At 51.6% G+C, this 27,960-nt stretch overlaps 10 protein-coding genes across 10 annotated transcripts; 5 read left to right on the top strand and 5 right to left on the bottom strand.

Annotated features, from left to right (window-relative positions):
• Nucleotides 1–540: 540 nt before the first annotated feature.
• TRUGW13939_00915 (uncharacterized protein) lies at nt 541–3,912 on the top strand (the record flags this gene model as incomplete). Its single annotated transcript, XM_035484121.1, has 1 exon — nt 541–3,912. One exon carries the CDS (start codon nt 541–543, stop codon nt 3,910–3,912), a length of 3,372 nt encoding a protein of 1,123 aa, XP_035340014.1.
• A 172-nt stretch (nt 3,913–4,084) lies between these two features.
• On the bottom strand, nt 4,085–5,897 carry TRUGW13939_00914 (uncharacterized protein; the record flags this gene model as incomplete). Its single annotated transcript, XM_035484120.1, has 3 exons — nt 4,085–5,004; nt 5,062–5,379; nt 5,564–5,897. The coding sequence occupies 3 exons, from the start codon at nt 5,895–5,897 to the stop codon at nt 4,085–4,087; spliced, it is 1,572 nt and encodes a 523-aa protein (XP_035340013.1).
• A 956-nt stretch (nt 5,898–6,853) lies between these two features.
• On the bottom strand, nt 6,854–7,917 carry TRUGW13939_00913 (uncharacterized protein; the record flags this gene model as incomplete). Its single annotated transcript, XM_035484119.1, has 2 exons — nt 6,854–7,729; nt 7,780–7,917. 2 exons carry the CDS (start codon nt 7,915–7,917, stop codon nt 6,854–6,856), a joined length of 1,014 nt encoding a protein of 337 aa, XP_035340012.1.
• A 965-nt stretch (nt 7,918–8,882) lies between these two features.
• On the bottom strand, nt 8,883–12,536 carry TRUGW13939_00912 (uncharacterized protein; the record flags this gene model as incomplete). Its single annotated transcript, XM_035484118.1, has 3 exons — nt 8,883–9,602; nt 9,661–12,450; nt 12,519–12,536. The coding sequence occupies 3 exons, from the start codon at nt 12,534–12,536 to the stop codon at nt 8,883–8,885; spliced, it is 3,528 nt and encodes a 1,175-aa protein (XP_035340011.1).
• A 382-nt stretch (nt 12,537–12,918) lies between these two features.
• On the top strand, nt 12,919–16,269 carry TRUGW13939_00911 (uncharacterized protein; the record flags this gene model as incomplete). Its single annotated transcript, XM_035484117.1, has 1 exon — nt 12,919–16,269. The coding sequence occupies one exon, from the start codon at nt 12,919–12,921 to the stop codon at nt 16,267–16,269; it is 3,351 nt and encodes a 1,116-aa protein (XP_035340010.1).
• A 1,270-nt stretch (nt 16,270–17,539) lies between these two features.
• TRUGW13939_00910 (uncharacterized protein) lies at nt 17,540–18,882 on the top strand (the record flags this gene model as incomplete). The annotated part of the gene is made up of 4 exons (XM_035484116.1): nt 17,540–17,657; nt 17,825–17,958; nt 18,016–18,199; nt 18,257–18,882. The coding sequence occupies 4 exons, from the start codon at nt 17,540–17,542 to the stop codon at nt 18,880–18,882; spliced, it is 1,062 nt and encodes a 353-aa protein (XP_035340009.1).
• A 226-nt stretch (nt 18,883–19,108) lies between these two features.
• TRUGW13939_00909 (uncharacterized protein) lies at nt 19,109–20,595 on the bottom strand (the record flags this gene model as incomplete). The annotated part of the gene is made up of 2 exons (XM_035484115.1): nt 19,109–19,377; nt 19,446–20,595. 2 exons carry the CDS (start codon nt 20,593–20,595, stop codon nt 19,109–19,111), a joined length of 1,419 nt encoding a protein of 472 aa, XP_035340008.1.
• A 629-nt stretch (nt 20,596–21,224) lies between these two features.
• TRUGW13939_00908 (uncharacterized protein) lies at nt 21,225–24,662 on the bottom strand (the record flags this gene model as incomplete). The annotated part of the gene is made up of 5 exons (XM_035484114.1): nt 21,225–21,796; nt 22,245–22,825; nt 23,320–23,493; nt 23,543–24,417; nt 24,468–24,662. Coding segments are annotated over 5 exons (2,397 nt in total), but the record flags the coding sequence as incomplete, so codon positions are not given.
• Nucleotides 24,663–25,022: 360 nt separating this feature from the next.
• TRUGW13939_00907 (uncharacterized protein) lies at nt 25,023–26,088 on the top strand (the record flags this gene model as incomplete). Its single annotated transcript, XM_035484113.1, has 3 exons — nt 25,023–25,113; nt 25,169–25,438; nt 25,487–26,088. The coding sequence occupies 3 exons, from the start codon at nt 25,023–25,025 to the stop codon at nt 26,086–26,088; spliced, it is 963 nt and encodes a 320-aa protein (XP_035340006.1).
• A 680-nt stretch (nt 26,089–26,768) lies between these two features.
• On the top strand, nt 26,769–27,667 carry TRUGW13939_00906 (uncharacterized protein; the record flags this gene model as incomplete). The annotated part of the gene is made up of 2 exons (XM_035484112.1): nt 26,769–27,405; nt 27,465–27,667. 2 exons carry the CDS (start codon nt 26,769–26,771, stop codon nt 27,665–27,667), a joined length of 840 nt encoding a protein of 279 aa, XP_035340005.1.
• Nucleotides 27,668–27,960: the final 293 nt, after the last annotated feature.

Here is a 27,960-nt window from a genome sequence, read left to right as displayed (position 1 = left end):
AGAAAGAAAAAAGGAAAAGGCTAAATCCTCCGCTTCTTGTGAGAGAATAATATGAGAGATTAATTCTGGACAAACCATATTTCTTCCCGCTGCCAAACTAAAAACCCCATTCAATGTTCACCCAACACCAAAAAAAGCATGAGCTCCCACGAGGCATTTGTTTCTTGTGCTGCTGGTCCAATCATTTGGGATATAGTACATCTCTTGGGTCGTTGATGCCATGTGGTTTTCAGTTTTTGTTACGTAGGTTGCATGTAGCTATAAGCTGTGTGTGGGTTGTGGGGGTTGAGGAGGAGGCAGACGTATAGAGGAAAAAGGAAAAAAAAAAAAAAAAAGAGACTGGTTTCGATGAGATTTTCTTTGCGTGATTGATTTTCTGTCTGCTTAAAAGGCGTTGCATGCCCCCTTGTCTTGTTGTACGTGTAAAACGAAAACAAAGCCTTTCCTTCCCTTGTCTACAGAACCAGCTTGCAGAAACTCAACATCTTCATAGATTATATTACATTTCTTTTTTTTTTTTTTTTTTTTTTTTCCAAGGACATGGGAATAGAAGAAACCCTCCCCAATGACGACGACGTCGAAAAGGCACAGGCACCACCTGTCGTCCCTCAGCGCATAACCTTTCGCGACGACAACAAAAAGGACCATGTCGACAAAACCTCCACGGGTTATGCGCAGCGGCCGCACAGCCGAGCTTCAATCTCAAGCTCGCGGCCTCAGTCTCGGTCCCAGTCTCGGTCTCGCAGCCGTGCTCGGTCAATCTCGGAAATGTCGATTGAGTTTCGGCGGATGAGTTTCCAGGTTGAAGACTCCAAACGTGGTGAGTATATCAGTGTTGACAGTAGCAACGAGTCAACAAATGATACTACTGCTGCTGGTGGTGGTGGTAAAAAAGTCGAAGACGATTCTGGCGGCTCCTTTGACAACGTCAGCTTCCACACTCTCCCCGCCGAAATACTCTGCAACCAGCTCGACGCCAACCCGGACAATGGACTATCCTCGACAGAAGCCGGCGCTCGTCTTGCCCGCGATGGAGCCAACACACTACCCCGTCCCCGGCAAAACTACATCGTCAAACTACTCAAGTACATCTTTGGCGGATTCTGCTCTGTGCTCTGGGTCGGAGTGATCATTTTTTTCATTTGTTGGCGGCCTCTCGGCGACCCAGACCCAGACCCGTACAACCTGGGACTGGCGGTGCTCGTACTCATTGTTATTTTTCTGCAGGCTTCCTTTTCAGCCTTTCAGGACTGGTCGACGGCACAAACCATGAAGGCGATTCTCGATTTGCTGCCGGCCGAAGCGGTAGTCATACGGGACAATGGCCAGACAGCCTCTCTCAAAGCAACCGGGCTTGTCGTTGGCGACATTGTCAAAGTCAGCATTGGAAACAAAGTGCCCGCGGACCTGCGCCTGCTCAGCACATCCAGCGACGTACGTTTCGACCGGTCCATGCTCACCGGCGAATCCGAGGAAGTCGAAGGCGTAACAGCGGCAACAAGTCACAATTTCCTCGAAACACGCAACATTGCTCTCATGGGCAGCATGGTCACCAACGGTAGTGCCACTGGTGTTGTGATTTTGACGGGGGCCAGATCTGTCATGGGCCATATTGCGCTGACCACGACCTCGGTCAAGCCGCAACCCACGCTGATCCAGCGAGAGATTAGCCGGTTTGTGCTGATTATTGTGTGTTTGACGGTGGTTCTTGCTGCGTTATTGCTGTTTACCTGGGCGGGTTGGTTGAGGGTTAAACATGCAGCGTTTATGGATGTCATTGCCATGCTCGACGATGTCATGGGCTGTGTAGTTGCCTTTATACCAGAGGGCATGCCCGTAGGCGTTGCGCTGACGCTGATGATGGTTGCTCGGCGTATGAAAGCGCACAATATCCTGCCCAAGGGTCTTTCGACGGTGGAAACACTGGGGTGTGTGAATGTGATTTGTTCGGATAAGACGGGCACATTGACAGAAAACCGGATGGCGGTTGTCACGGCCGCATTTGTCGACGAGACCATGCCTGTCAGCGCTGCTACACAGCTTCTGGAAAAGGACAACAGCCCGGCGGCGTTGAGGCAGCTGCACACTGCTGCTGCACTCTGCAACGACGGCACGTTCGATGCATCAACCTTGGACCAGCCGGTGATGGAACGACTAGTGCACGGAAACGCAACAGACGGCGCCATGTTGAAATTCGTCGAGTCTGTACAGGCAGAATCGTCAAGCTCGTTGAAAGCTGCCAACCGCGAAATCTTTCAGATTCCGTTCAACTCGACCAACAAATGGATGCTCACTCTACACGAAATCAAACCGAGCACAACCGAGTTCCTGATGATCATCAAGGGCGCCTCTGACATTCTCCTACCACGCTGCACGCAGTACTGGTCGTACAAAACCAACTCCATCCACCCTTTAGACATGTCCGTCACGGGCCAGCTGGTTTCTCAGCAGCAGCAGCAAATGTCGCGCAACGCCGAGCGCGTGCTGATGCTCTGCCAGCGGACCATCACGCCCAAGCAACAGCTGGGATCCAACGCCTTTAGCGACGAGATCCAGAGCGCCGCAATGTCTGACCTGTGTCTGATCGGCCTGCTCGGCATCGTCGATCCGCCACGCAGCGAGACTGCTGCCACAGTCGCAGCGTGTCGGCGCGCCGGCGTGCGCTTTCTCATGGTCACTGGCGATTTGGGAGCCACTGGCGCCGCGATTGCGCGAGACGTGGGCATTTTCAGCAGCGGCGCTAGGGAGCCAGATACATTTGATACGATTGTCAAGCGACGGCTGCAAGGTAATAACAATAGCGAGCTGGAGAAGAATAGCGAGAGCAGCGAGAGCCTCGTCCTCGAAGGCCCAGCGATATCACAACTCACCGCCGCCGACTGGGATATTGTATGCCGCTACCGCGAAATCGTGTTTGGCCGCACGCTGCCTGAGCAAAAGTTACGCATTGTCAACGAATTCCGCGCACGCGACGACAACGTCGTAGCCGTGACCGGCGACGGCGTCAACGACGCGCCAGCCATGCGTGCTGCAGATGTCGGAATCGCGGTGGCCTCTGGCAGCGACGTGGCGCTCGAAGCCGCCGATTTGGTGCTGCTCGATAACCAGCTGTCGTCCATTATCGACGCAATCCGGCTGGGTCGGCTGGTGTTTCAAAACCTGCAGAAAGTGATTAGCTACCTGCTACCAGCCGGATCCTGGTCTGAGATCTGGCCAGTGATACTCAACGTGTTTTTCGGTGTGCCATTGCCGCTTTCATCCTTTTTGATGATTATCATCTGCGTCTTCACCGACCTGTTCCTGGCCCTGGCTCTCATCACCGAGCGCGAGGAATTCGACCTTCTCGCGCTGCCACCACGCAATGTCAAGCGCGACAGACTCATCACGCTGAAAATCTATATCCAGAGTTACTTGTTCATGGGCGTCATGCAGACTGTCTGCGCCCACGCCATGTTTTTCCTGTACTTCTGGCGCCACGCGCACATCCCCTTCCACGCACTGGTGTTCGCCTACGAGGGCTATTCAGACGGGTTTTATGGGTATACCGCCGATGAACTCGCGCATTTCAACACCGCTGGCCAGAGCGTGTATTTCATCACGCTGGTGTTCCTGCAATGGGGCAATATTCTGAGCGTGCGCAACAAGCGACTCTCCATCGTGCAGGCGGATCCCTTTTTTTCCAAGGAGCGCAGGAATCTGTGGTTGTTGGCTGGCGCGGCGGTGAGTTTGGCTATTGCGGTGTTTGTGACGGAGGAGCCTGGTATTCAGCGCATCTTTGGAACGGCGTCGGCGCCCATTGAGTTTTGGTTTTTGCCGTTGCCGCTGGCAGTGGGTGTGTTGTGTATGGATGAGATTAGGAAGCTGGTGGTGAGAATGTGGCCGGGGGGACCGGTGGCGAGGATTGCTTGGTAGAAAGAAGAAAGGAAAGAATTGCGGGAAAAAAAGACATTATTCTGATTATAACGCTAAATAGCTAGCCAAGTCGTAACACTGTTATATACAAGGTGTATCTCGCATCTAGGTTCAATTTATCCAAGAAATAAATAAATAAAAAAATAGCAAGAACGAAAAAAAGACTTTTATTTCAAGCCAACGAAAAAAGGGCGCCGCCAATAATCATGGACAGGCCGGCAGCTTGCAGACTCAGCAGCAAACCAGGAACATGCACTGTAGCGCCAGCATTGCCGCCATCAGAAGAAGAAGAAGTGGCGGTGGGTAGGCTGGAGATATCGCCCAGACCATTGCTCTCCGATGCACCAGCGGTGGCAGTCGGGAACGAGGTGCCACTGCTGCCATCGCTTCCGCTACCACCATCACCAGGAGCAACACCGCCAGAGGTGGCTGTCTGCGTGGCAACCACGCCGCTCACGACGCTGGCGACGGGCTTGGCCTTGGAGATCTCGACAATTTCCGTCTCGGTGGTGTTGAAGACGGTCTGGGCAAGCGAGATCTCAAAGTTGTCCAAATCATAAACGACATAGGCCGAGCGCAGGAAAGTATCTCCCAGAATAACAGGAATACCTTCAGTCTGCGGCTGCATGCCAAGAGTACAGGCGTAACTGCCGTCCTCGTATTGATACCAGGTGCCGGCGGTGGTGATGGCAGGCAAGGCAAACTCGGAAAACGGGACTTTGATAACGGGGCCCTTGGAGCCGCCAAATTGAAAGTCCAGCGTACCCTGGGCATCGTTGAGCTTTGCACACTCGACAAGGGCGTTGCCGACTCCATCGTCTTGGGCTTCGAAGAACGAGTGCAGCTCCTCGTAAATTTGCGCCGGGATGATACTCAAGGTGGTACCCGAGTCCAAAAGTGCGGGCTCCTTGAAGCTGCTGGACGTGATCGACTTGGCGCTGTCGCCAGTGCTGAGCTGCAGAGAAGTCCACGCCACAGTCATGCTAGTCAATTCGTCCGTTTGGGCGTCGGGCTGGATGGGCACACTCAGGAGATTGCCAGAGAACTTTTTGGTGTCGTAGCCGCCGAACAGGCAGTTTCCGCTACTCGAGACTGAAGAAAAAGTCAGCTTTACTCCAGGGGAAAAAAAAGAAGAAGAAAAAAACATACACAAATCGTTCAACCACAAACTATACGCCTTGGTGCTAATAACCCCCTCCGAGACCATTTTGTCCACGATGCTCTTGTAGGCCTTGCCGCCATCGCCAACAATGGCTTCGTTGGAGGCGAAGCCAACGCCCATGATTCCGGCTGGGACCTCGCTGACTTCGTACGCGACGGCCATGATGGCGTTTTTGACAGTAGCGCCGCCAACGGTGAAGGTGTCGGCAATGTAGTCGCCCTCGACGTTGGAGCCATTGGTTCCATATTGGATTTGAAAGGTGCCTTTGTCGAGGAGTTTGTAGGTGGAAGATTTTTTGTCGTTGTCTAGATTGTGTTAGCGGATGGTCTGGAGGAAGGTCTGGTCTGGGAAGGTCTGGTCTGGGAGCGAAGGGATGGAATGCGGATCCGCGCAGCACATGGCAAGCACGTGTTATGTGTATACAAGAAAACGTTGAAAATGCTTAAAATCACGCAGGCGACAAGGGAAAAAAAAAAAAAGATTTCTTACATTCTCCCCCAAAGCAATCCCCCTGCGACTGCGTCGACGCAGCGCAGGCACCGGTACCAAAGAACCAGACATCACTGCTACCCGTATCCAAAATCAAGCTAAGCTCTTGTCCAGGCGTCCCCACAGTCGCATTCACATAGTACAGGCCGTAACTGACATCGTTGACGACGGTGACCTGGGCGGTGTTGGCGGTGTCGCCTGCGCGTTTGGCCAGAGGACCGGGGTGGTTGGCATTGCGAGCCATGGGCATGTGCAGCACTCGGGGCTCGGCGAGAGCAGTGGTGGCAGCCAGGCCCAGGAGGGCGAGGCCTCGCAGGGACGACAGGACGGCCATGTTTTGATTTTTCGGTAGGTGGTAAAAAAGTTGAAGTGGAAAGACACGAGGCGAGACGACCGAACGAACGAAGCGAAGTCGGGGGGTTGGAGCAAGCGCCGGGCTTGTTATATAATGGAAGAGCCAGTGGTCCACAACAGTGCGAGACTTGTAAGTTCGTTAGTGCGGCTCATTCGACGAGGAGCGAGAAAATACGGAGTCATTAGAGCCAAGCAGATGGACGTTGGTTCCATTGCAGGCAGCAAAAGTGGAAGCGTCAGAGAGTCACGACTCCGTCTATTGGCGGGTAACCAGCGTTGCACGAGGGAAGAAGCCGTGACGAACGCGGTTGTGGAGTGGGGATCCTGGAGGCTGCCTATTGGTTGAAAACTCTTTGGCGTATTTTTGCAATTGGCTTTATTGCTTTCTATTGGCCAATAAAGGACACTAGTATGGAGATACACGCAAACAGGCTAGCTCCAGCCCACCAAATCCACTGCCAAGAGCCAAGACCGCCTGAGGCTGATGCTGTTCGGCTTGGCCGCGCGCGCCAAGACCGCAAATACGAGATGCTATTTAATATTCTCAAGTAATGAGTCAGGTCAGGGGAAAGTATTTTACTGTTGGGTGTTCATGTCGCTGGTGGAAAAAAGAGTAATGCATGCCCGTTGCTGAAGAATATGAAATCCCCAGGTTGTGGCGTGCCAGTGGCAAAGCCAAGCCTGCGCTGCATGCTGTGTGTATATTTAGCAACATGCTGTGCCTCGTATTGACTCGTATTAAGCTATGGCTTCGGCAATTGTTCCGCCTTCTAGAATTACCAAATTAAAGTTTCTACTTGGCACAATATTGAGTAAAACTGTCACAGCAGTATCGTAATCCAATTCAAATCAATCAATAGTCATTAGGTCATTAAACCGAACCCAGATCAAATAAATAACATATCAAAAAAAGACAACAAAAAAAAACCCCCCCATTTAGACATGACGGAACGGCTCATACGCATTTTGGCGGTGGTATGTCTCCATGGGGACATTCTGGTGCTGCGTGTATGGAGCAGCCACCGGCGGAATATCGCCAGGGGTGGCGCCGTACGGGCTGCCGACACGCTCATAGGTGTACGGCGCCTTTTCGGCAGTGACAGCATTGCGACCACGGCGACGGTCGCCATGGTACGGCGAGCGGCCGGAGCAGCAGCACGAGCTGAGCAGCCAGAACAGCGAGGCGCCAAAGGCAAACGCCGTGGCAATCCAGGTCGCAACGTAGATGTTCTTGCCCATGGATCCGTGCATGCCGTACTGCTTCAGCGCGGATTCAAACGCGCCCTTGAGGACGGCAAACATGGCCGTGGCCGTGATCGACGCCGCAATGGTGAACAAGAACGCGACTCCGGAAACGATGCTGGTCGCCAGACTTCCCAGACGGCTGCAAATCGCAAACAGGCCGACGACAAGCTCGACAACAGTAGCGACCAGGGCAACGGCATAGGCGATGAACATCCACTTGGACACGGTCTTGTAGGTGTTGATGGCCTTTTTCAAACTGCTGGGCAGGATGTCTTCGGTGTCGCTGGTGGTCGAGTTGAGGTTCCACACGCTGACCGGGTCAAACCAAAACTGGGACTTGGGCTTGGAGCAGTAGTCGACCTCGTAGCTGCCGCTGCTGGTCTTGTTGCCGGCACAGTAGCCCATCAGGCCAATGTCGTAAAAGTCGCGGATATCGTTGTTGGATTTGGCGATTGCCAGCGCAGCCTCGAAATCATCGCTGCCGAGATTGGTGAGATCGCCGAGGTCGCTGGAGAGGGTGTCGAGAAGAGACGAGCCACCGGATGCCGTCAAGTTACTCAGGTCGGCCTATTGATTTGTTAGGATGAAAAGCCGGAAAACAGCAGGAAAAAACATACCCTGAAATAGTATATATTGTTGAGCGAGTCGGAGCTCGACTTTGTGCATCCCAGCCAGACGACAATGAGCGAGGCCAAGGCGCCGAGGGTGAGGACGTAGGGGGTGAAAATGCAGGCAATGCGACCGGCTTTGCCCATGGTGTCGGTGTTGTGAGAGTATCTGATGGATTCTGATGAGACAGCAGAACGAGAGACAGTAAAGCGATGGAGGATGATGGATGGTATGATGGATGGGAAAAGGAAAGGAAGGAGTTATTTAAGTAACATTAAATAAATAACAATCTGCCAAAACCGCGCAATAAGGGCGGGGGCCCCACTACGTCATTGCCATGATTGGCCCAGCCCAGCGTGGCTCAGCGAAGGGGAGACGCGATAAGCGGGCGGCACACGTTGCCTTTTTGTGACTTTGTTTCTATTTTCGATCTTTTCGATTTTTCGCTGTGGCTGAGTCTGTATGAAAGCTATGGCGAAGCAGGCAACCGCATTTTTTCTTCTGGAAAAATTCGACACGTAGGTGTCTTGCCAAGCGCCCTTGGGCTCTTGGGCGGAGTCCCGCGACGTCATTTAGAATGCGCTACCCAGTGCTACTACGTACATGGTCATACTCCATGTACGTACTGCATACTCTGCTGAGCCAATAGAGGGCAGTGATTGCATGCATGCAATAAATAATGCTGTGTGTGCGTGCAGCTTTCATGAATGTCAGGCGGTGGTTGGGCGATTCAACACTGTAGCATCTTCTCAGGCCACCCGGAATTATCAACAAGACCAAAACGGTTTAAACATGCGAAAATATCAAAGAATGGCAGGAAGACGTAGTATTTGAACATTAAAAATAGAATATCAGAGCATGGCAGGCAGGAAGATCGTTTTATCCACATAGCATCCCTGCCTGGATCCCTAGGGACTATAGTGGAAGTCAGTTGACCGAGGCCGAAAATATACAGAAGCAGGATTCTGGTAGAATCTACGTAGTCCTCAACACGTGCAACATTGAATCATTCAATCATCTTAAAAAAAATTTGTGCCAGTTTATTTCTCCTTGCATCTATATTTTTATCATGTATTTCAAATATGGTATTCGTGTGCAATGTGTTATATATTTAAAAAACATCTTTCACCCTCAGCATCTCCATCCCAACACCAGCCACAACCAACACTCTCTTCATCTTCCCCTCATCGTTTTTGTCTGGCATTTCCATAACATCCATCGCCGCAATATCAGCAACCGCGCAATACCAGTCGACATCCAACGAAACACTAATCGCTTTAGTCCTACCACCATCAATACCAACCCGCCATAATTTGACGCGTTGATCGTTTCCAGACGATGCCATATTAACAACAGCAGAACCATTCTCGTCATCATTTCTTTGAACATTCAAAATTTTTATAGCCGTGATAGCGGACGCATGTGCGTTGGGCACGGATACCGTGCTGATAACCGGCTGCTCGTTCTCATTCTCTTCAAACCGAAAAGTCGTGATGGAAAGAGCATTGTCGTCTCCGCCGCCGATTAGCAACTGGCACGTCGCCGACAACCTCATAATCTCGAGGCTTTTGATGCTGCTGGTATGGATGGCATGGTGGATATTCCATTCAATAGACCCTACCGCCGCATTGTTGTCACGACCGTGGATAATAATGCTCGTCAATGGCCAAAAGGCGACGTAGCCGTCAGTGGCCCCCGTGACCAAGTACCTCGTCGAGCCGATCTCGATGAAATGCACCTCGGTCAGACAGTTACTCGAGTACGTGCCCCGAAGAAGCAAGTCAAAAGTACCACCACCACCGGACCCCGACGAACTAGTATACAAAAACACCTAGTCACACAAGTTAGCATTATCCAATCCAACCCCCCAGCAATGTTGATTAACATACCTTGACCGTCGAATTCGAATACACAAGCGCAATAAGAAACCGCTCCTCCTCCTCCTCCTCCTCCCCAACCGCCGAGTCCGCCTCTAACCGCAGCACATCAAAACTCATAATCCTCAATTCCAACTCAAAACTCTCGCGCGGACACACGCCTTCTCTCAGCACTGCAAGACCGAGTTTCGGCACCGATCTTCTGATCTTCCAAACGAAAAACTCCTCGCGGCCGCCACTGGAAAACAAGAAGCGGCCGTCGGCGGACCATTGGATTTGCTGGAGGCCGGTGACGTGGTGTGTCATTACTCGCAGGCAGCGCAGGGGAGTCCAATTATTGTCATCTGTTGGAACTGAGATGCGTATTGCCGTGTCTTCTCCAACACTGGCAATATATGGTATTTTACTAGATGATGATCCGTCGGACCAATACCCCACAGCCACGCTCTTGAGCTCACGGCCATGACTGCCGATACGAAGCGGCGGTCGACAAGGCACAGAATCTGCAACAAGGACGTGCAGCGCGCGCTGATGATTCCACGCGAATATTCCAGACCCCGGTGCATCAAAATGCGGCATGAAATCCAGGACCCGTCGGGCGCCGCCGCAGTCAAGCACCATGACTTCCGTCTGGGTGGTTTCGTTCCACAAGATAAACGAAATACCCTTGCCGCCCATAAGCATGAGATCACCAGTTGTGGCATCAAAATAGGCCCCCTCAATGTGCGGAAACGGCGTGTGAGCCTGGTGCACAAGTTTGATTTCTGCAGCCTCGTCGGAGCCTTGTCGAAGACGGTGCACGAAGAAGCTTCCATTTTGACCTCCAGACAGGATGTACCCTGTATTAGGATCGTCTGGATCGTCGATTGGCAGTATACACCTGAGTATGTTCTTTTTCTTTTCTTTGTAGTCGCAAAACAGATACTCCAGAGTATCCGTCTGAAACCCTAATTTATAAACCACCAACCCGCCTCCTTTGCCCCCTAGTGCCAAATACTTGTCGTGGCAGAAGGCGGTGGCAACGGTAACATCAAACGAGGTAGGTATCGATACTCTGATTCGTCGGGTTTGATAGATCTCGTTCTCTCCAAATTCGACGTAGAAGAGATCCACGTGTTCGGTCTTCATATAACAAACGACAAAGCAGACCCCTCGCAAAGGTGTCGAACTATCACCAAGGTCGAGAATCAAGATTCTCGACGGCCTCAATGGCACACTTGTCATCTCGCTCAGCGTTTTGCTCCGATGATCATAGAGACGAATAACCCTGGAACCACTGCCAATCAAAGCAATGCCCCGACGAGGAAGAGTCGCAATCGATGCCACCAAACGCAAATCCTCTTCAAGGGCAATATCCTGCCAAACAATCTGCGGCTTCGTTTGAAACTTGCTGCAAGAAGAAAAATGCACCTTTCCCACCTGCACCACCCCAGAATCGGAAACTGTAATGAGACTATCCTCCGAGACAAAAGCAAAGGACTTTAGCAGATTGCCATTGTTTGTTTGAGAATTTGCAAATTTCACCATTGTTCTCGAGTTGTAAGGAGAGTGATCGGGCAGGTTTACATTTCTAGAGGAATTTCCAAAATAGTCTAGTTCAAAGACTCTGACTCCTCCGTCACCACCACCAGTGTAAATGACGGTTTCGTCATTCTTTTTGGCCAGAGATAAAGACCATATTTGCTTACCGATGTGATGGCTCAATATAGACAAATTCCTCAATCCGTATCGAAACTCCGTATTAGGCTGTGGCTTCAAATCCAATCTCCACAACTGACACGTTGCGTCCTCGCCTCTGGAAACCAAATTGACAGCATCATTCGGGCTGTTTTCTCCAACAGGAAGAAAATATACACCCCATATGCGAGAAATATGGCCCCATTCTTTTGCAACAGCAATTTCAGAGCCGCCGGCAATGTTCACTGGTGCAGTGCTTCCGAACCCTGTACTCCTCAGGGCGAATCCATCATCTGTTTGATACGCCGACGCATCTGCCGAGGTGATGCGGAAACAGTCTGAGATATCCCATATGCGGACCGTCCGGTCATCGCTGCAACTGGCAAGAAGCCTCCTCATTGGCTGCTTTTCTGCATCTGCCGCTGAACAACAACCGATCTCGTCGGAGATATTCACCCCAAACACCGAACCGTCATGTCCGGTGAAGAAATGGTGAATGGAAGATTTCGTATTGACATTTTCCTCCTCTAGTCCCCATTCTCGAAAACAGGACCATACGATTATCTCCCCAAAGACAGTACCGGCCGCCATCAAAATATGCGAGGGTGACAGAGCTAGCACATTGGCCGAGTAAAGTGTAGACTTGACACCGGCGGCAACTCGCTTCAACCGTATCGCTTTGGGGTGCCTCGACGAGTCCGACGCGTTAACAAGATGAACACTCAGCAGCGAATTATGCCCCATTATCGCATAGGCATGACTCATCGTGTCTTTTACATGGGAAGCGCAAATGTCATATACCCAATCCGGAGCTACATATTCGGCCGTCTCGTGGGTAAGCACCACTGCTTGATGATGATCGTCGTTGCTGCTGAGACTTAAAATTCGAATTGATTGGCCGCCCCATACCAGGATGTCGATCTTTTTAGTGTTGTCATCTCGTCGTGACTCGTCAATCATAAACCCATGGACGTTGTTCCTGCGAAACACTCTGATTTTGGACAGCAGCTGGCCATTCTGGGTATTAATCACTGAGGCAAAGGGCCCCTGTCCTTGAAGGAGAAGTGGCAAAGAACCATATTGAACAGCTTTCAAGCCAGTCACCGGGACACAGCTATCCAAATGCTACCCCTCAAAAAAAAACTTTTGTTCAGTAACTGTCGAAAATCTTCTAGATAATTACAGTTTCGTACCTCTAAAGAAAGCGACATTAACACAGAATATGTAGCTGAGCCTCAGCTCATTTCCAAATTTCCGCCCCGAAAACCTGGCAGCTAAAACACGCACTAGTTTTGGCTGATTCTGGCTTTTGATTTCTGTCTTGATAATTTTGCTCTGTTCTGCCAAGCCCCCGCGTCCTCGCATGGCAATTCGTCGCTGTAATCCCCGCCTTCCGGATTGGGCAATATTAAGCCACGTGACCACGCGCCTCGGCGGACCTTGAGATGCGTCATCTTTCGCGGCCGACGACCGACTTCTGCAAACGCCGAAGACATCCGCCAACACAGCCGCCCACGCAACGGCTCCCCGAGTGTCTACGAATACTGAGATGGTCTCCTGATTCTTTCCTCTGCCTGGGTAATATTCCCAGCCATGGGTGTCACCGGCCTCTGGACTGTCGTCCAGCCCTGTGCACGACCCATCAAACTCGAAACCCTGAATCGCAAGCGCCTCGCCGTTGACGCGTCAATCTGGATATATCAGTTCCTCAAAGCCGTCCGCGACAAGGAAGGAAACGCGCTGCGAAACGCACATGTGGTCGGCTTCTTTCGTCGGATTTGCAAGTTGCTGTTCTTCGGGATCAAACCGGTGTTTGTCTTTGATGGCGGGGCACCCGTTCTCAAACGCCAAACCATCGCCGGAAGAAAAAAAAGACGAGAAGGTCGACGGGAAGATGCTGTTAGAACTGCGGGAAAGCTGCTCGCCATCCAGATCCAGCGGCAGGCTGAGGAAGAAGCGGCAAAACGAAAATATGGGACTTTTGTGGCTGACAACGAGCAAGCAAAGCTGCCTGAAGACATGGTATATGCAGAAGAAGCGTTGATGACACCGGCGGAACGACAACGACACCGGAAATTTCGGAAAAAGGATACCTACCACCTCCCCGATATGGATGTGTCGCTTGACCAGATGGGTGGACCGGATGACCCGCGCATCATGTCGCAAGAAGAGCTAGAAGAATACGCTAGACAATTCCACAACGGAGAAGATATCAATCTTTACGATTTCTCAAAAATTGATTTTGATGGCCCCTTTTTCATGAGTCTCCCGGCGAGCGATCGTTACAATATACTCAACGCGGCGCGGATTCGTAGCCGTCTGCGAATGGGCTATTCTAAAGAACAACTGGATTCGATGTTTCCTGATCGAATGGCCTTTTCAAGGTTTCAAATAGAAAGAGTCAAGGAGCGTAACGATCTTACTCAACGATTAATGAACATTAATGGAATGAACGGCCAAGACGCCGCCCTCGGTTTCGATAATGGACAAAGAGTTGCAGGCGAGCGAGGCAAAGAATACGTGCTTGTAAAGAATCCCGACGTTGAAGGCGGTTGGGCTTTAGGCGTGGTTGGAAACAGAGAAGGAACAGCAGAAGATCGGCCTATAGATGTCGACCAATACGACCAGCCAGATGTCTTGCCGGTGCAAGACGACGAAGAGGATGATGATGCCTTTGAAGATGTTCCGGTTGAAGGACTCAACAGGCTGCCAAAGCTTCCGATCTTGGACAAGGGTATCTTTGACGAGTCGATTCGACAACAACTAGCTGGGGTTTTGGACCAAACGGAAGCAATATACGCAGCTGGACGTGCCACATCAGGGATTGCCGATCGTACCCACCAAGACGACGACAACGATGCTCTTTTTGTACCGGCCGAAACTGATATTCAGGGTGAAAACGGTCTTTTCAGCGACGATGAGAATGAAGATCTCCGTCGCGCTATAGCGTTGTCGCTAGAAGACCCGCAGGAAGCTGGGCCTGACAATGTAGTGCACGCGGGCAGTTCCACCCAGCCATCGACGCTACCCGTATACGATGATATGTTTAGCTCTGAGAGTGACGATGGCATGGACTTTACTGCTGCGCTGGCACAGTCTAAAAAATCTCAGCCCGAGCCAAAACTGAAAGCGCCGGCGCCGGAAGTTGCTCCCGAGTACAAATTCAGCGGACCTCTACCGTTTGAGACATTGAAAATAAATAAAAGGGCCAAAGAAGAATTACCTCGAGCACCTCCAGAAGCTGATGCTGGTGGCTTTGAGAAACAGAGCGAGAGTATTCAAAGCAAGGCAAAGAAGAAAGCTGCCATTCTCCCACCCTGGTTCACCAAGGATGACGAGCACAAAGCAGAGTTTATTATGGACGAACCAGAGGAAGAGCCTGCAGAATCCAGATACGATAATGAAATTTTTTATAACCACAGCCTGTCGCGGAAACGAGAGTCTCCCGAGATCATTGATGTTGATGACTTGGAAGGATCTAAACAAGTCATAAATATCGACTCTGAGGATGAAATTCACGAGATGTCAATCGAGAAAGAGCAGGTGGAAGAGCAGCCTGTATCAATGAATGACGTGGCGGAAAATATCCGGATGAAACCACCAGCGGCATCTGCTGTGGCAGAAGTCAATAGCGTAACTCGCGAGCCAGTGCCTCAGGAAGCAGATGCCGATGAAGAAAAGGAAATTTCTGATTGGGAGCCCACAGATGACGAAGGTATAGAACTAGGTGAAAAAGATAAATCACCGTCTCCCGAATTTGAAGATGTTGAACTTCCTTCCACAGCAGTCCAGCCTGACGAAGTCCCCTTGAATGATGCCGCCCTCTTCGAAGGACATGTTGGCGCAGTTGACGACGAGGACCCATACTCTGATCCGGAAGATGAAGATCTCATGGTGCAATTGGCTGCCGAAGCAGAAGAACACGCTCGATTTGCGTCGACCCTGAACAACAAAACCCAGGATGAGAATGCTCGCGACTTTGAACAGGAATTGAAACAGCTCCGCAATCAGCAGAAAAAAGACCGGCGCGATGCAGACGAAGTGTCTCATATCATGGTTTCTGAATGCCAGCAACTGCTTCGACTGTTTGGACTACCATATATCACAGCGCCTATGGAAGCCGAGGCTCAGTGCGCACAACTAGTGTCTCTCGGGCTAGTAGACGGCATTGTCACTGACGACAGTGATACTTTTCTGTTTGGCGGCACGCGAATCTACAAGAACATGTTCAATCAGAGCAAATACGTGGAATGCTTCCTGGCCAACGATCTCGAAAAGGAATACGCGCTGGACCGCACCAAACTCATTCGTTTCGCTCACTTACTTGGAAGCGACTACACCGAAGGCATTGCGGGAGTCGGGCCAGTGACAGCGTTAGAGATCATCACCGAGTTCAGCGGGCTGGAAGAGTTCCGCGACTGGTGGACGCAGGTGCAGATGGGGGTCGATATCCCCAACGATCCCCACCAGGCATTCCGCAAGAAGTTCAAAAGGATGGCGTCCAAGCTCTTCCTGCCTCCTTCGTTCCCGGACGAGCAGATCGACGAAGCGTACATGAACCCGCAGGTCGACAACGACGCGTCCGAGTTCCAATGGGGGGTTCCCGACCTGAACGGGCTGCGCAGCTATCTGATGGCGACAATCGGCTGGTCGCAAGAACGGACAGACGAAGTGCTGGTGCCGGTGATCCGCGACATGAACAAGCGCGAGCAGGAAGGCACGCAGGCCAACATCACGCGCTTTGTCAGCGGGGCTCTGGGCGCGGGAGCGTTTGCCCCGCGAGTGCGCGCGCAGGGCAAGAGCCGCATGGACAAGGCGCTCGGGCGCCTCAGGGCTGAGGCAGAAAGCCGCAGGCGAGCAGAGCAGCAGACGGAGGAAGAGCCAGAGCCAGAGCCAACACAGGAAAAGGCCCGGCCGAGACGCAAAAGGAAGGAAAGGACATGATGAATGAAATATAACTAGATACCCGTTTAGGCATTGTACTACTTTAACACTCAACACGCAGTACTGTGTACGAGTATATATATATGATGTTGATATTGAGTTTCTTGATAAGCTCGTGCGTCATAGTTCCTAGTGGCTGCACTCGAACCAGCTATACAATCGCAGCGCCACGGTAAAATGCGTACTCTATCTAGTATTAAGTACAGAGAAACTCACTGCATTGTTCGATCAAGCCACCGCGTTCCTGAAGATCGAGTTCATGGCTGTTGTCCCAATGAGGTAAACATGGCTGGCGGCAAGAAAGGAAGTAATAGCTGCCATTGACCAATAAAGACCGGCCTTGTCAGCCCACAGTCTCACGCTAGTCCGAAAGATGCCTGGCAGACGCAACCATACAGACTAATCTGGCCTGAAGTGCCGATTTACTTCCAAATCAGGCAGTCAGCCACCCCAGATAAGGAAACCGCCAGCACCACACACTGTAAGATTGAGGCTGTGCAGCGCTCGACAGCAGAAGAGAAGCTCCCCGATCGGGCCTAGCGCCAAAGCATAAAATCACTAACTTTCAGAAGAAGGTGAGAAAATGACGTCGTGCATTGGTTGCTGCAGTGATGACGTCGTCGACATGGGATCTGGGGCAGTTTTGTTGCAAGAGCACTGTGTTAAAGCAGGTTGCAAGCAGAGGCGAGCCAGAATACGCTCTGGAGAGCGTGTTCCTGCATAGAAACGATCGCCAGCTGATCGGCTGGCAGACATGTCTCCAAGACTTCCTTAAGTGCAAGACTTAATTAAGTGTAAGAAGATGATTGTAAGAAGAGCACTGCGCCAAGGCTGGAGTGGGGCGGGGGGTTATCGGCCAGTCAGGGGCCGCCGCGTAGTGGGGGCCGCTGTTTCGGGCAGGCGCAAGCCCGCTTGCGACCACGACGTCACCCACTTGGGCGGCCGATCGCTGGCTTCTTTTTTTCTTTATAACATCATCGATCCGGGCATCTTCATCTTTTCTCTCTCTCTCAATTGTCCTGTACTTTTGCTTCACTCTCTGAACTGAATTGATCTCGCTTGGTCAATCTCTGTTGGACCCTGTTTCAGCCCAACCAACGAACCAGCCCCCTATTTGACTTCCGCCCGCTCCTCCCCGCCCGCGATCACCTTCACGTCACTCACACCTTCCGCCCAGAACGAGTCCTGCTCGCCTTTTCTGTTCAGTCAGGTTTAACATTGCTTCGCTCTCGCCCCGGCGCTTCCCCTCAGCAGGCAATCCACCACCGACATGCATCGCACCTACTCTATGCGCGCGTCGCGCGCCCCGACTGCCTCGCAACTCGAGAACCCGCCGCCTCCCTCGTCCAGCACAAAGTCCGGACGCTTTTTCGGCAAAAGCAACTTTGGTGAGTTCCAACCGTAAACACATCTCCCGTCTTTTCCAATCAGTCCAGCCCTCTGCTTTCAATGCCACGCGCAGACGAACCAGGCCTCTCCGGACGCTCCGGAACACGCAGCAGGCGCTGCAGAGAATCTTCTAGGACGACTTTGCTGACCGAGATGGGTCGTATAGGCCATGCCTTTCGCAAGAACGCCGCCGGCGCCTTTGGGCCCGACCTGGCTAAGAAGCTGTCGCAGCTTGTCAAGATGGAGAAGAACGTGATGCGGAGTATGGAGCTCGTTGGCCGCGAGCGCATGGAGGTCGCAGTAAGTTAAACCATAACACTTGGGGATGTTATTTTGTTTGGTCACTGACAATCATAGCAACAACTGTCGATCTGGGGCGAGGCCTGCGACGAGGATGTCTCGGATGTCACGGATAAGCTCGGCGTGCTGATCTACGAGATTGGTGAATTGGAGGATCAGTTTGTCGACCGCTACGACCAGTACCGTCTCACCATCAAGAGCATCCGCAACATTGAGGCGTCTGTGCAGCCCAGCCGAGACCGTATGTTGTATATCTATTTGGATATTTTATTGAGACATACTAACTAGATGTTGATAGGCAAGCAAAAGATCACCGACGAAATCGCCAAACTCAAGTACAAGGACCCCAACTCTCCCCGCATTGTCGTTCTCGAGCAGGAATTGGTTCGTGCTGAGGCTGAATCACTGGTGGCCGAGGCCCAGTTGTCCAACATTACCCGCGAGAAAGTCAAAGCGGCCTTCACCTACCAGTTTGATGCCCTGCGCGAGCACTGCGAAAAGATTGCCATCATCGCTGGCTACGGAAAGCACCTGTTGGAGCTTGTCGACGACACTCCGGTCACCCCCGGCGAGACGCGCCAGGCATACGACGGATACGATGCCAGCAAGGCGATCATCCAGGACTGCGAGGACGCATTGACCAACTGGGTGACTTCGGACGCGGCAGTGCGGTCGAACCTGTCTACGCGGTCGCGCACACTCTCTCAGCGCCGCGCCAACAACATCAAGCGAGGCGCCGAGGATGACCTCGTCGGCCAGGAGTCCCTGAAGGAGCGAGACTCGTGGGTGCCCGCCGACCAGCACGCCGACTACCATGTTGACGACGTCAGCGACGATGGCGTGGTCGAGGACGACGGAAGCATCACACACACGAACGGCGAACATCGCGGGCGCACCGAGGAGCGTGACCCTGTTGCTGCTTGATCGATGAGTTCTGAGTGCTGATCACGACTAATGTCTATACCTTGCTTATAGTCGACGTCCAAAACCGGATTCCGGATTAATGCTGCCTTTTTTTTTTCTGGCCCACTTCGTGTACTTATTATGTAACGACTGGGACATTATCTGCTTAGTCTAATACAACTAATAGTTTGAATTAATTGTTAGCAATATCATTTGGTATATATTCATGTGTTGTACAATAAAAATTTCACAGAGGAATATGCTCTAGCAACTGTTTAATAGCATCCATCTCGTCTCTCAACGCGGACACCCCGCCATACCCACGCACAGCATCTGTTCGTTGAGCTTCTCTGTGCATGACAGCATTTATAATCTCTGCCATCCCGTCATTCTCATGGGCTACTTTGATGTTATGCTCAAGCATGTACTCTGAAGGAATACCCAATAGAGATTCCATTGATCGAATGAGATGCGTGACTATCTGCATGAATAGTGTTACCTGTAAATGACCCGATTCTGCCCGCTGATATTAGTCTATTATCAAAAAAGGATATTATCCAAAAAGGATTAGGGTAGAAACGTACGAATATCAAAACCGATGAATTGCACATCTGGAATGGGTTCTAGCGCGGTTATTTTGTTATTCTTCTTTTTTCCAGCTGGAATGGCAGCAGCAGCAGCAGCAGCAGCAGTAGTAGTAGCATCCTCCAGAAAGATGTGTACGTGCGCAAAGATGATCAGGAACAGTTTGAGTATGGTTGTGTATATGGCTAGCATGCGAAGAAGCGTTTGTGTTTCTTTTTCGCCGGTAGCCTTGAGAATGTTGATGAAATGTGTTGTGTGCTGTAGGATCGAGTCGACGGTATGTGCGCGCTGGCAGCAGTTTTTCTTTTCTTCTTCTTTTTCTTCTCCATTGGCAGAAGAAGGGGACGTTGTAAAAAGAATTTTGGCGAGGGTTATTTCCGGCGGTCCGGCGTTGATTTGCACCAGGTATTGCTCGAGGATGGATGCGATAGTGTGCAGGTTTATTTCTTCTTCCTCTTTTTCTTCCTCTTTTTTATCTGCTGTTTTTTCTTCTTCTGCTTGTTCTTGTTGTTGTTGTTGTTGTTGTTGTACAAGCTCAGCTGCATTATCATCATGCAAAAAAAGACTCCCGTCGCCAAACAGCATCGGATCGAATATTTGAAACTCTTCGTTGTCTGCTAGCATATCAAACTGGCCATTCTTATTATTATTATTATCATCATCATCATCATCATCATCATCCAAAGTGTACATTTCAGAATCTCTAGATTCGTCGAGTGTACTCAAACTCGGAAGATCCCACGACAGCCAATTATTTGTATCTGTATTGGTGGTGGCCGCCGCTGGTGGTGGTGGTGGTGGTATGATATTATTCTCGATATCAGACGTTGACAACGCAGATTCTTTGTATTCTTTGTCCTGCTGCTGTTCGCGGCGCTGTATTATTCCTCCTCTCTTGACATTTCTCTTGCTGGTGGTCATGGTGGTTTGGCAGTCTGCGCCCATTTTTAGACAGCGTCGACATCCTCCTCCTCCTGCTGCTGCTGCTGAGTCCAGTCCGCCAGAGACATCCCGGATACAGCGCAGTTTCTGGCCCCGGCAGCGGTCACATGCTGAGCGACGGGATACAGAAGCAGAGGAAGAAACAGATGTAGAAATGAATTGAGAGGGGTGGTGGTGTTGGTAGTTGTGCGCGATGAATTTGTGCATATCTTCTCTGTCTTTTCTTCTGAACCACATGCACAAGCAACAAGAGGAAAAAGGAAGGGTGATGGATGGTGGTGGTTGTCTTGGCAAAGAGAGATAGCGCTACTTGAACTCCAGACGAGGTAATCAGACTATTAATCAATCAAGTCGTCCGATGATTCAAGTACGATATCAACTCTTCAATTATTCTGCCATTATCACGACAATAATCATCCTCGTAATAATTACAACTACCAAGTACGAAAAGCTGACAATATCCGCGCCGTGATTGGCTAGCGGCTTACCTAACTTGGTCCTTCACACTTAATCATTTACTAGTACTAACTACTAACTAGTACGCATACGAAACTTGGAAAAAAAAGAGAATAAATCATCGTAAAATGCGACATTCGTCGCAATATGCACATTCATGTCGTCGTACATATCCCCTGAGACGAATCCTAAGAATATACCCAAGCAATAATATAATTCAGCGATGAATCAAATCGAGTCAAATCAATCCCCAACTCCTTGGGTGTCCGGGCCCTGATCCCGGGAGCAGCAAAGATGAAACCAGCAAGATAAAGAAATAGATAGGAGAGCATAGGAATGAAGAAGTACAGAGAAGAAAAGAAAAGAAAAGAAGAAACCAACTAATTGTCGGTGCCCACACCGACAGTGCGCTTGGGTTGAATTGGTTTCTGGTTTCCAGCCGCATGGGGATCCGTCTGTGTCAGAGGCAAGCTGTTCTCAGGCGGCGGCGGCGGTGGCATGCGCGAGGTCAAGTTGTCGTTCTTCTCGGTGAGCAGATTCTTCAACCAGCGGTTCTCCATCTCGAGCTGGGAGACGCGGGCCTCGAGCGAGGCGTTGACCTCGCTGGCCTCGCGCACCGTGCGCTCCAGGGCCTGCTCGCGCTGCTTCTTCTTGACGCGGAAGCGCGCGCTGGCGGCGGTGTTGCGGCGGCGCTTGTCCTCGTCAGTGGTCATGCGCGACTGCTCTTCCAAGCCCAGCGCCGAGGCGAGCCGGTCGCCCGAGGGCATGGTGCTGTACTTGTTGTTGCTGATCTGGCCATTGGGCGGCGAGATGGACGACGACACGTCCGACGGCGTGTAGTTGCCGGGCGCATGGCCGAGCTCGTCAATCTGATATGGGATTGACGGGTACAGCGGCGAGGCCGAGTACGGCAGCACTTGCTCGGGCATGGGATAGTTGATGTGTTTGTCGCCTGCGGGGTGGGTGTGAGTACGGCACATACAAAGAAAGTCAAGATGAAATATGGAGATAGGGACGAAGAATAAGCTTTCCTCACTTATCCGGAGGATCGACGAATCTCAGCACAGGCAATCCGGGCGCGAGATGGCGTGCTCGCGGAAAGCGCAGCTTTGCATCGGCCGGACTGGGGCTCAAATGAATTGCACCATTTGTGGGATAATGGAGTCATGAGAGAAAAAAAAAACAGCCAAGTTACACTGCACCACCCACAGGCCCCCAGCTGACGGCCAGCGGAGGCCCGGCTGAGGGCGCACAAAAACGAGTAGAGCCGAGGGGGAAAACGAGGATAGGGAACAACATATGATAAGGGAAAATCGTAGCCGAATCAAGCATAGACGGGCACAAAACACACATGCATGAAAGGATGCAATAATAATATAAATAGAAATGCATAGACTTACTGCTAAAGTGATAGCCTCGAATGCCGGGCTCGCTGCGGTCGTCGTCGATGCTCTCGTACGAGCTCACAGACAGGCCACCCAGGCCCTCGGTCTGATCGTAGTCCATGTTAAGGGTCGTGCTCATGGAAAAGCGACGAGAGTCGCGGTCAGTGTCGAACGAATAGTGACGGCGTTCGGGGGCAGACAGGCCCAGATACTGCTGCTGCTGTGGTTGTTGCTGCGGCGGCGCCTGGACGGACGCCTGAACCGAGACTTGAGAAGAAGCAGGAGTCAGATAATTAAAGTGCTGCAGACGAGCGGAGCTGAGAGCAGCCTGCTGCTGTTGCTGTTGCTGTTGGGTTTGCTGTTGCTGTTGCTGTTGCTGCTGCTTCTGCTGTTGTTGCTGGGCAGGGTGTGGGAGGTGAGGTTGAAGTTGATGCAGCGGTTGAGAAGGCAGCTGGCGGCGGTCATCCGCCATGGCGTGGTCGTCAGAACAGAACAAGGAAAAGCACGAGGAAGAAGAGCTCGAATAGGGAGAGGCGCGCGGTCCCCCGGCGGTTTTGTTTAATACTATACGTGCAGCCAGCAGTTCTCGCCAGCGTCTAGACAGAGAGCGTCGCCAACAGCGGCAGCGGCCAGCGCGGCGTGGCCCCGGCGATACGATGATCCCGGCGCCGGCGCGGGCCAGCGCTGCGCCAACTGGCTGATCTTAACCCAGCTGCGCGCGCCGCGGAGGGTCCGCTAGACTGTTCGCAGCCCTAGCCCGATGGCCGAATGCGATGGGGAAATGTCGTGATTTTGTGCCAATCGAGCGTGCACAAGACGCGGTTTCTGGGGAGGGGTTTTGTTTTGTTTTCTTTTCTTGTTGTGCGCTGCTGGCGGAGGCGGCCGAAGGGGGATATACCATTACCAAATTGCGATACAAAAACACGGACAAGTGTACAGTAATACTGCAAGGCGGACCAACTATATGCTTGCATATGCTGTATATGCTATACATGCTATGTATATCAATGGATGTGTCCACTCCACTGTCCACCGGTAGTCTCCTCCCGAAAACTCCTAGAGCAGCTCGATACTACACGGTTCCACCCACAAATTGCCGGCTGACTCGTGGCTTGGAACGCGATCCTGCGGTCCATCGTCGTCTTTTCTTACATCCTCGGTACGGAGTACGGACGACGACGATGTAACTCCTGCGCCGTTTGACTTTTCCCTTAGCACTAGAGTCAGCGGTGAGCCCTGGTCTCGTGACAGTGCGCACGTGACCCTATACCAAAATGGCAAACATTCAAGTCTGATCGGAGCAGCTGAATCACTCAGTGGCTGACTCGTTGACGTTTGCTGCCGCTACGATGCTGGCGACATCTTCCGCCGTCTGTCCGCGCTGCCGCTGGCCGACCTTTTCCTCCCCGAGCACCGTGTCCTCAGCAACCCGTCGGTACACCTCTGCAAACGCTCCATAGACGCTGCTGCCGACCCCGTCCCAGTGGCCCTCGCTGTCAAACGCCTCGCCGATAGCCCGCATCTCCTCGACCCAGCGGTATGCCTTGGGCGCCATCCCCGTGATGCCTCCGCTGCTCAGCGCGCCCGTCCTAGGCGAGAACTCGTCCAGGTGCTCTAGCAGCTGCGGCAACACATCCTCCGCCTGCGCTGTCGAAAAGGAGAGGATGGTCAGTGCCGTCAGCCCCTTGGTCAGCGAGGCAAACGACAGCTTGAGCACCGAAGCCGACCCGATCTTGGGCCCGACCATCTTCATGTTCAGCGTTTCGGCCAGCGCGCTGAACGTGGCCGGCAGCTCGACCGAGCCGGACATGACGACACTCGGTCTCTTCCACGTCTGGCTGGCAGTGTTGAGTGTTGGCGGGCTGCCAATGATACCGCCGTCGAGGAAGTGGGCAAGCACGTCTTCCTCTTTGTCATCAGAGAATAGGGCTGCGATTTCCCGGACTGAGCGCGGGGATATTGCGTTGAGATCAAAAAAGTACGGCTTTGGCGTGGCGCCCTCTCGCTCTGCCCGTCGAGGCAGCGTGTCTGCGAGCTGAGTAGCCTCTTGGACGCGCCGTGCCGTTGCCAGGGCGTCTCGCGGCGGCACGATCGAGAGGATGTAATCCGACTGAATCAGCAGATCCTGGTCTGTAGGAAGGGCTTCGATGGAAGCCGCCTTGATTCGGTCGACGGTGTCTTGGCTGTACTATTCAGCACTTGGACGAACCAACGGGAAACAAAACATTATTGACGTACCTGCGACCAGCAGCCACGGTCAACACTCGGTAGCCGTGGGTCTGGAGCAGCCGGGCCATGCCGAGGCCCATGTCTCCGATGGAGAGGATGCCCACAGATACGGGCATGGTGATGTTGATATTTCTCGTAGATATTTACAGAGTACAGAGTGGTTGTAGTAAGTAGAGAGGAGTGAAGACGTCGTGGGATGCGGGGCTGAGAGAACTGTCAGAACAGGAAAGAGGCGCGGTTTCCTTTTTGGGCGTAGCTCAATCACGTTGTCAACACTTTATCTCCGCTTAATTCCAGATCGCTTCTGCACCTCTCAACTCTTCCATGCCCCTTCTGGGCCTTCTTTCAACAGCCTCAACTCAAATCTGGCTTATCTGGCTTATCTACCAATCGACGGCGCACATGGCCGCCGCTGCTAACCCTAGCCAATCGCAGCGCGCATCGAGGTTACATAGCTCTGGGCGCACTTGTTGGTGCCGCGATAAAATAAATTGAAGCAATTCCGCAACGTCAAACTCGGGTTTTTTTTGTCCTATTTTTCTGTTGCGAACAGGAATTGACACAATGAAGGGCCTTATTGCTTCTGCTGCGCTGTATGGCGCCGTCTCGGCTTCGCTGTATGGCGAGAGCGACCTGAACCATTCCTGCGTCTTGCGTGAGCTTGCACCCCTCGTGTGTTATTTAAAATCCAGCTAATTAATGTATCACAGAGGACCCCGTCTGGTCATGCTCGGCCAAAGCGCAACCTGGCCTCGTCGATACCTGCTGCTCCGAGACCTTTGGTGGCATGTTCCTGAGCACGCAGCTCTGGAACACGTACACCGGGCTCGAGTCCGAGGGCCAGCTGCTGCCTGCCAAGAGCTGGGGGCTTCACGGCTTGTGGCCGGATTTCTGCAATGGCTCGTACACGCAATACTGCGATTTTGATCGCCAGTATGACCCAGCGCCGGCGCCGAATACTACTACGGGTGATGCCAGTGGTGAGTTTACCCTCACATGTTGAAGATGGCAGTTTGCTGATTTGACAGGAATCCCCGTCCCTCCCTACAAGGGCCCCTCAATCGAAACCTTCTTGCACCCCTTTGGCAAATTCGACCTTCTGTCTTGGATGAACAAGTACTGGATCAACCAACACGCGCCGAGCAAGGACCTCTGGGCCCACGAGTTCTCCAAACACGCCACCTGCTACTCAACTTTTGACACGCCATGCTACGGACCAAAAGCGGTTCCTCACTCGGATGTTGTTGAATTCTTTGAAACCACCATCGCCTACTTCCGTCGTCACCCGACGTACGACTGGCTCGCCGCAGCGGGTATCACCCCGTCCAACAAGACCACCTACACGCTCGACCAGATTCAGTGGCCGCTGACTAAGGCTTCCGGTGCGGTGCCGTATTTGGGATGCACTGGTCCGCGGTTCAACGAGACCAAGGCCGGCAAAGGGTCGCTGGATGCTGGGTATACGGTGTTGAGTGAGGTGTATTATTATTTTCATGCACTGGGGCGCCCCCAGGATATGAAGGTGCGTCCTGTGGATGCGGATGCCGTGGGAAGTGATACGACGTGCGCGCATAGTAGGGGAGCGGTTTGGTACTATGAGCGCACCAAGGGGTCTGAGGCGGAGGTTTAGATTTGTGTAATAGGTGTGATGCTGGGGTACATATGTAAAATATAAAAACAAGCATCTGTACATATATATATCTAATAAGTTTTACACTTCAAATAAATCTATACATACATGAAACAATGGAATATTGAAAACATTGAAAATATTCATCCCGGATCGAACATAGCAATTAAAATGTCTATCAAAACACTTGAAGCAATTGAACGAAATAACAAACAAACAACCAATGTCAATCGAATTGATATCGATAACATGACATACTTTCCAGACCCGCTTATGCTTTCCCTTGTTTTATTTCCATAGGCCTGAGGAAACTCCTGGCTATCAAACGCCCTGGGCAGGAAAACGGTAGATATGGTGCGGTTGGTAAGCTGAGTAGATAAATATTTGGCCACCTTTATCTACGATGGCAATAACTTCCCCCACATCGAATCTGGGGTACGATATTGACTAAATATGGGGTAAACCGTAAGTGACCCTGCACTAGGAATGTGGAGTACGGTTTATTTTGCTGGCTATGCAAGTCACCGGACGAAATCACTTTTCTAAATTTGTCTTCATAATGGAATAAACCCCACAGCTAGCAAGCATCAGTATGCTAAACTTATATCAAGCGCCGTTCGCCCTTGCCCGATACCAAGGCCGGTCTCCCCCAGAGTAAGAAATACAAGCAAGGCACCATAATGACAACTATCACTATCCCTCCCGATGCCTTCGACGCTCTCAAGGGAAAAACTGTTATAATCACCGGTGGTCGCTCTGGTATTGGGGAAGCAGCTGTCAACCTCCTAGCATCCCACGGTGCCAACGTTGTTTACGGCGATATCGGTCCTGGCTCCTTCATCCAGCCAAACGTTCACTTTAAGAAGACGGATGTAACCGACTTTGGAACTCTTCAGGAGCTCTTCAAATTCACCGAAGACAACTTTGGTCCTGTTGATATAGTTCTACCAAACGCAGGCATCCACGAGGAGGAAGATTGGAACAGTGAGGAGTGGTTGAACAGTACAGCAGGGAGCAAAGTCGTGGATGTCAACTATACCGGCGTCTTGTATACACTCAAGCTTGCGCTTTTGAGCTTCAAGCGGAGTGGGAAGCAGGGCAGTGTCACTATCACTGGGAGCGCGAGTAGCTACCTGGATAGCTCGCCCGTGTGCATCTATGCGGGCACAAAGCATGGTGTTCTGGGGCTTATGAGAAGCGCCAAGACAGTGGTTGGACCCATAGCGAGAATAAACCTTGTTGCACCATGGATGGTGAAAACAGGCCTACCTGGGGAGGGAATCTTGGAGCTCTGGGGAGACTTGCCTTTAAACTCACGTAAGTTTTTACCGCTCAACCTGCCCGTCGTTAGTTCAAAGCTGACAGGAAAAAAAAAGCTCTGGGTGTGGCAAAAGCTATCCTCTATGCCGCTGTGGAGGAGAAATTTAATGGAAAAGGTTTCTTCGTAGGTGGTGATGATATCATCGAGTTAGAGGAAGGGATTGAGGGGACGAGACCTCAATGGTTGACACAAAACCAGAGTGATCTTGTCCAAGAGGGGTGGATGAAGTTAAGCAAACCGAGACAAATGAACTTTTAGCGGACCAAATATCTGAAGAGAAATTCAGGTGGAAATTTTTTGTATATATAAACCTCGTCAAGATGTATACTTTCACCCGTTTATTCAAACATATCCGTTCTCTATAGTCGGACTCCTAGCACAGTAACCAGTGGCTTATTGAGCCTCTAAATTTAAACTGACATGACAAATTACCACTCATTTAGGCCAATTGAACCCCAGAGATATATACCAATTTTGGTCAGCATACATAAAAATTACATAAATTTCCATAGTACCAGGCAGGTATGCTAACAACGTAAGACGACGGCTCA

Source organism: Talaromyces rugulosus, chromosome I (genome assembly GCF_013368755.1).
Source record: "Talaromyces rugulosus chromosome I, complete sequence".
NCBI classification, from domain to species: Eukaryota; Fungi; Ascomycota; class Eurotiomycetes; order Eurotiales; family Trichocomaceae; genus Talaromyces; species Talaromyces rugulosus.
The sequence above is the reverse complement of the archived record's forward strand: the minus strand, read 5'-3'. Positions and strand labels throughout refer to the sequence as shown.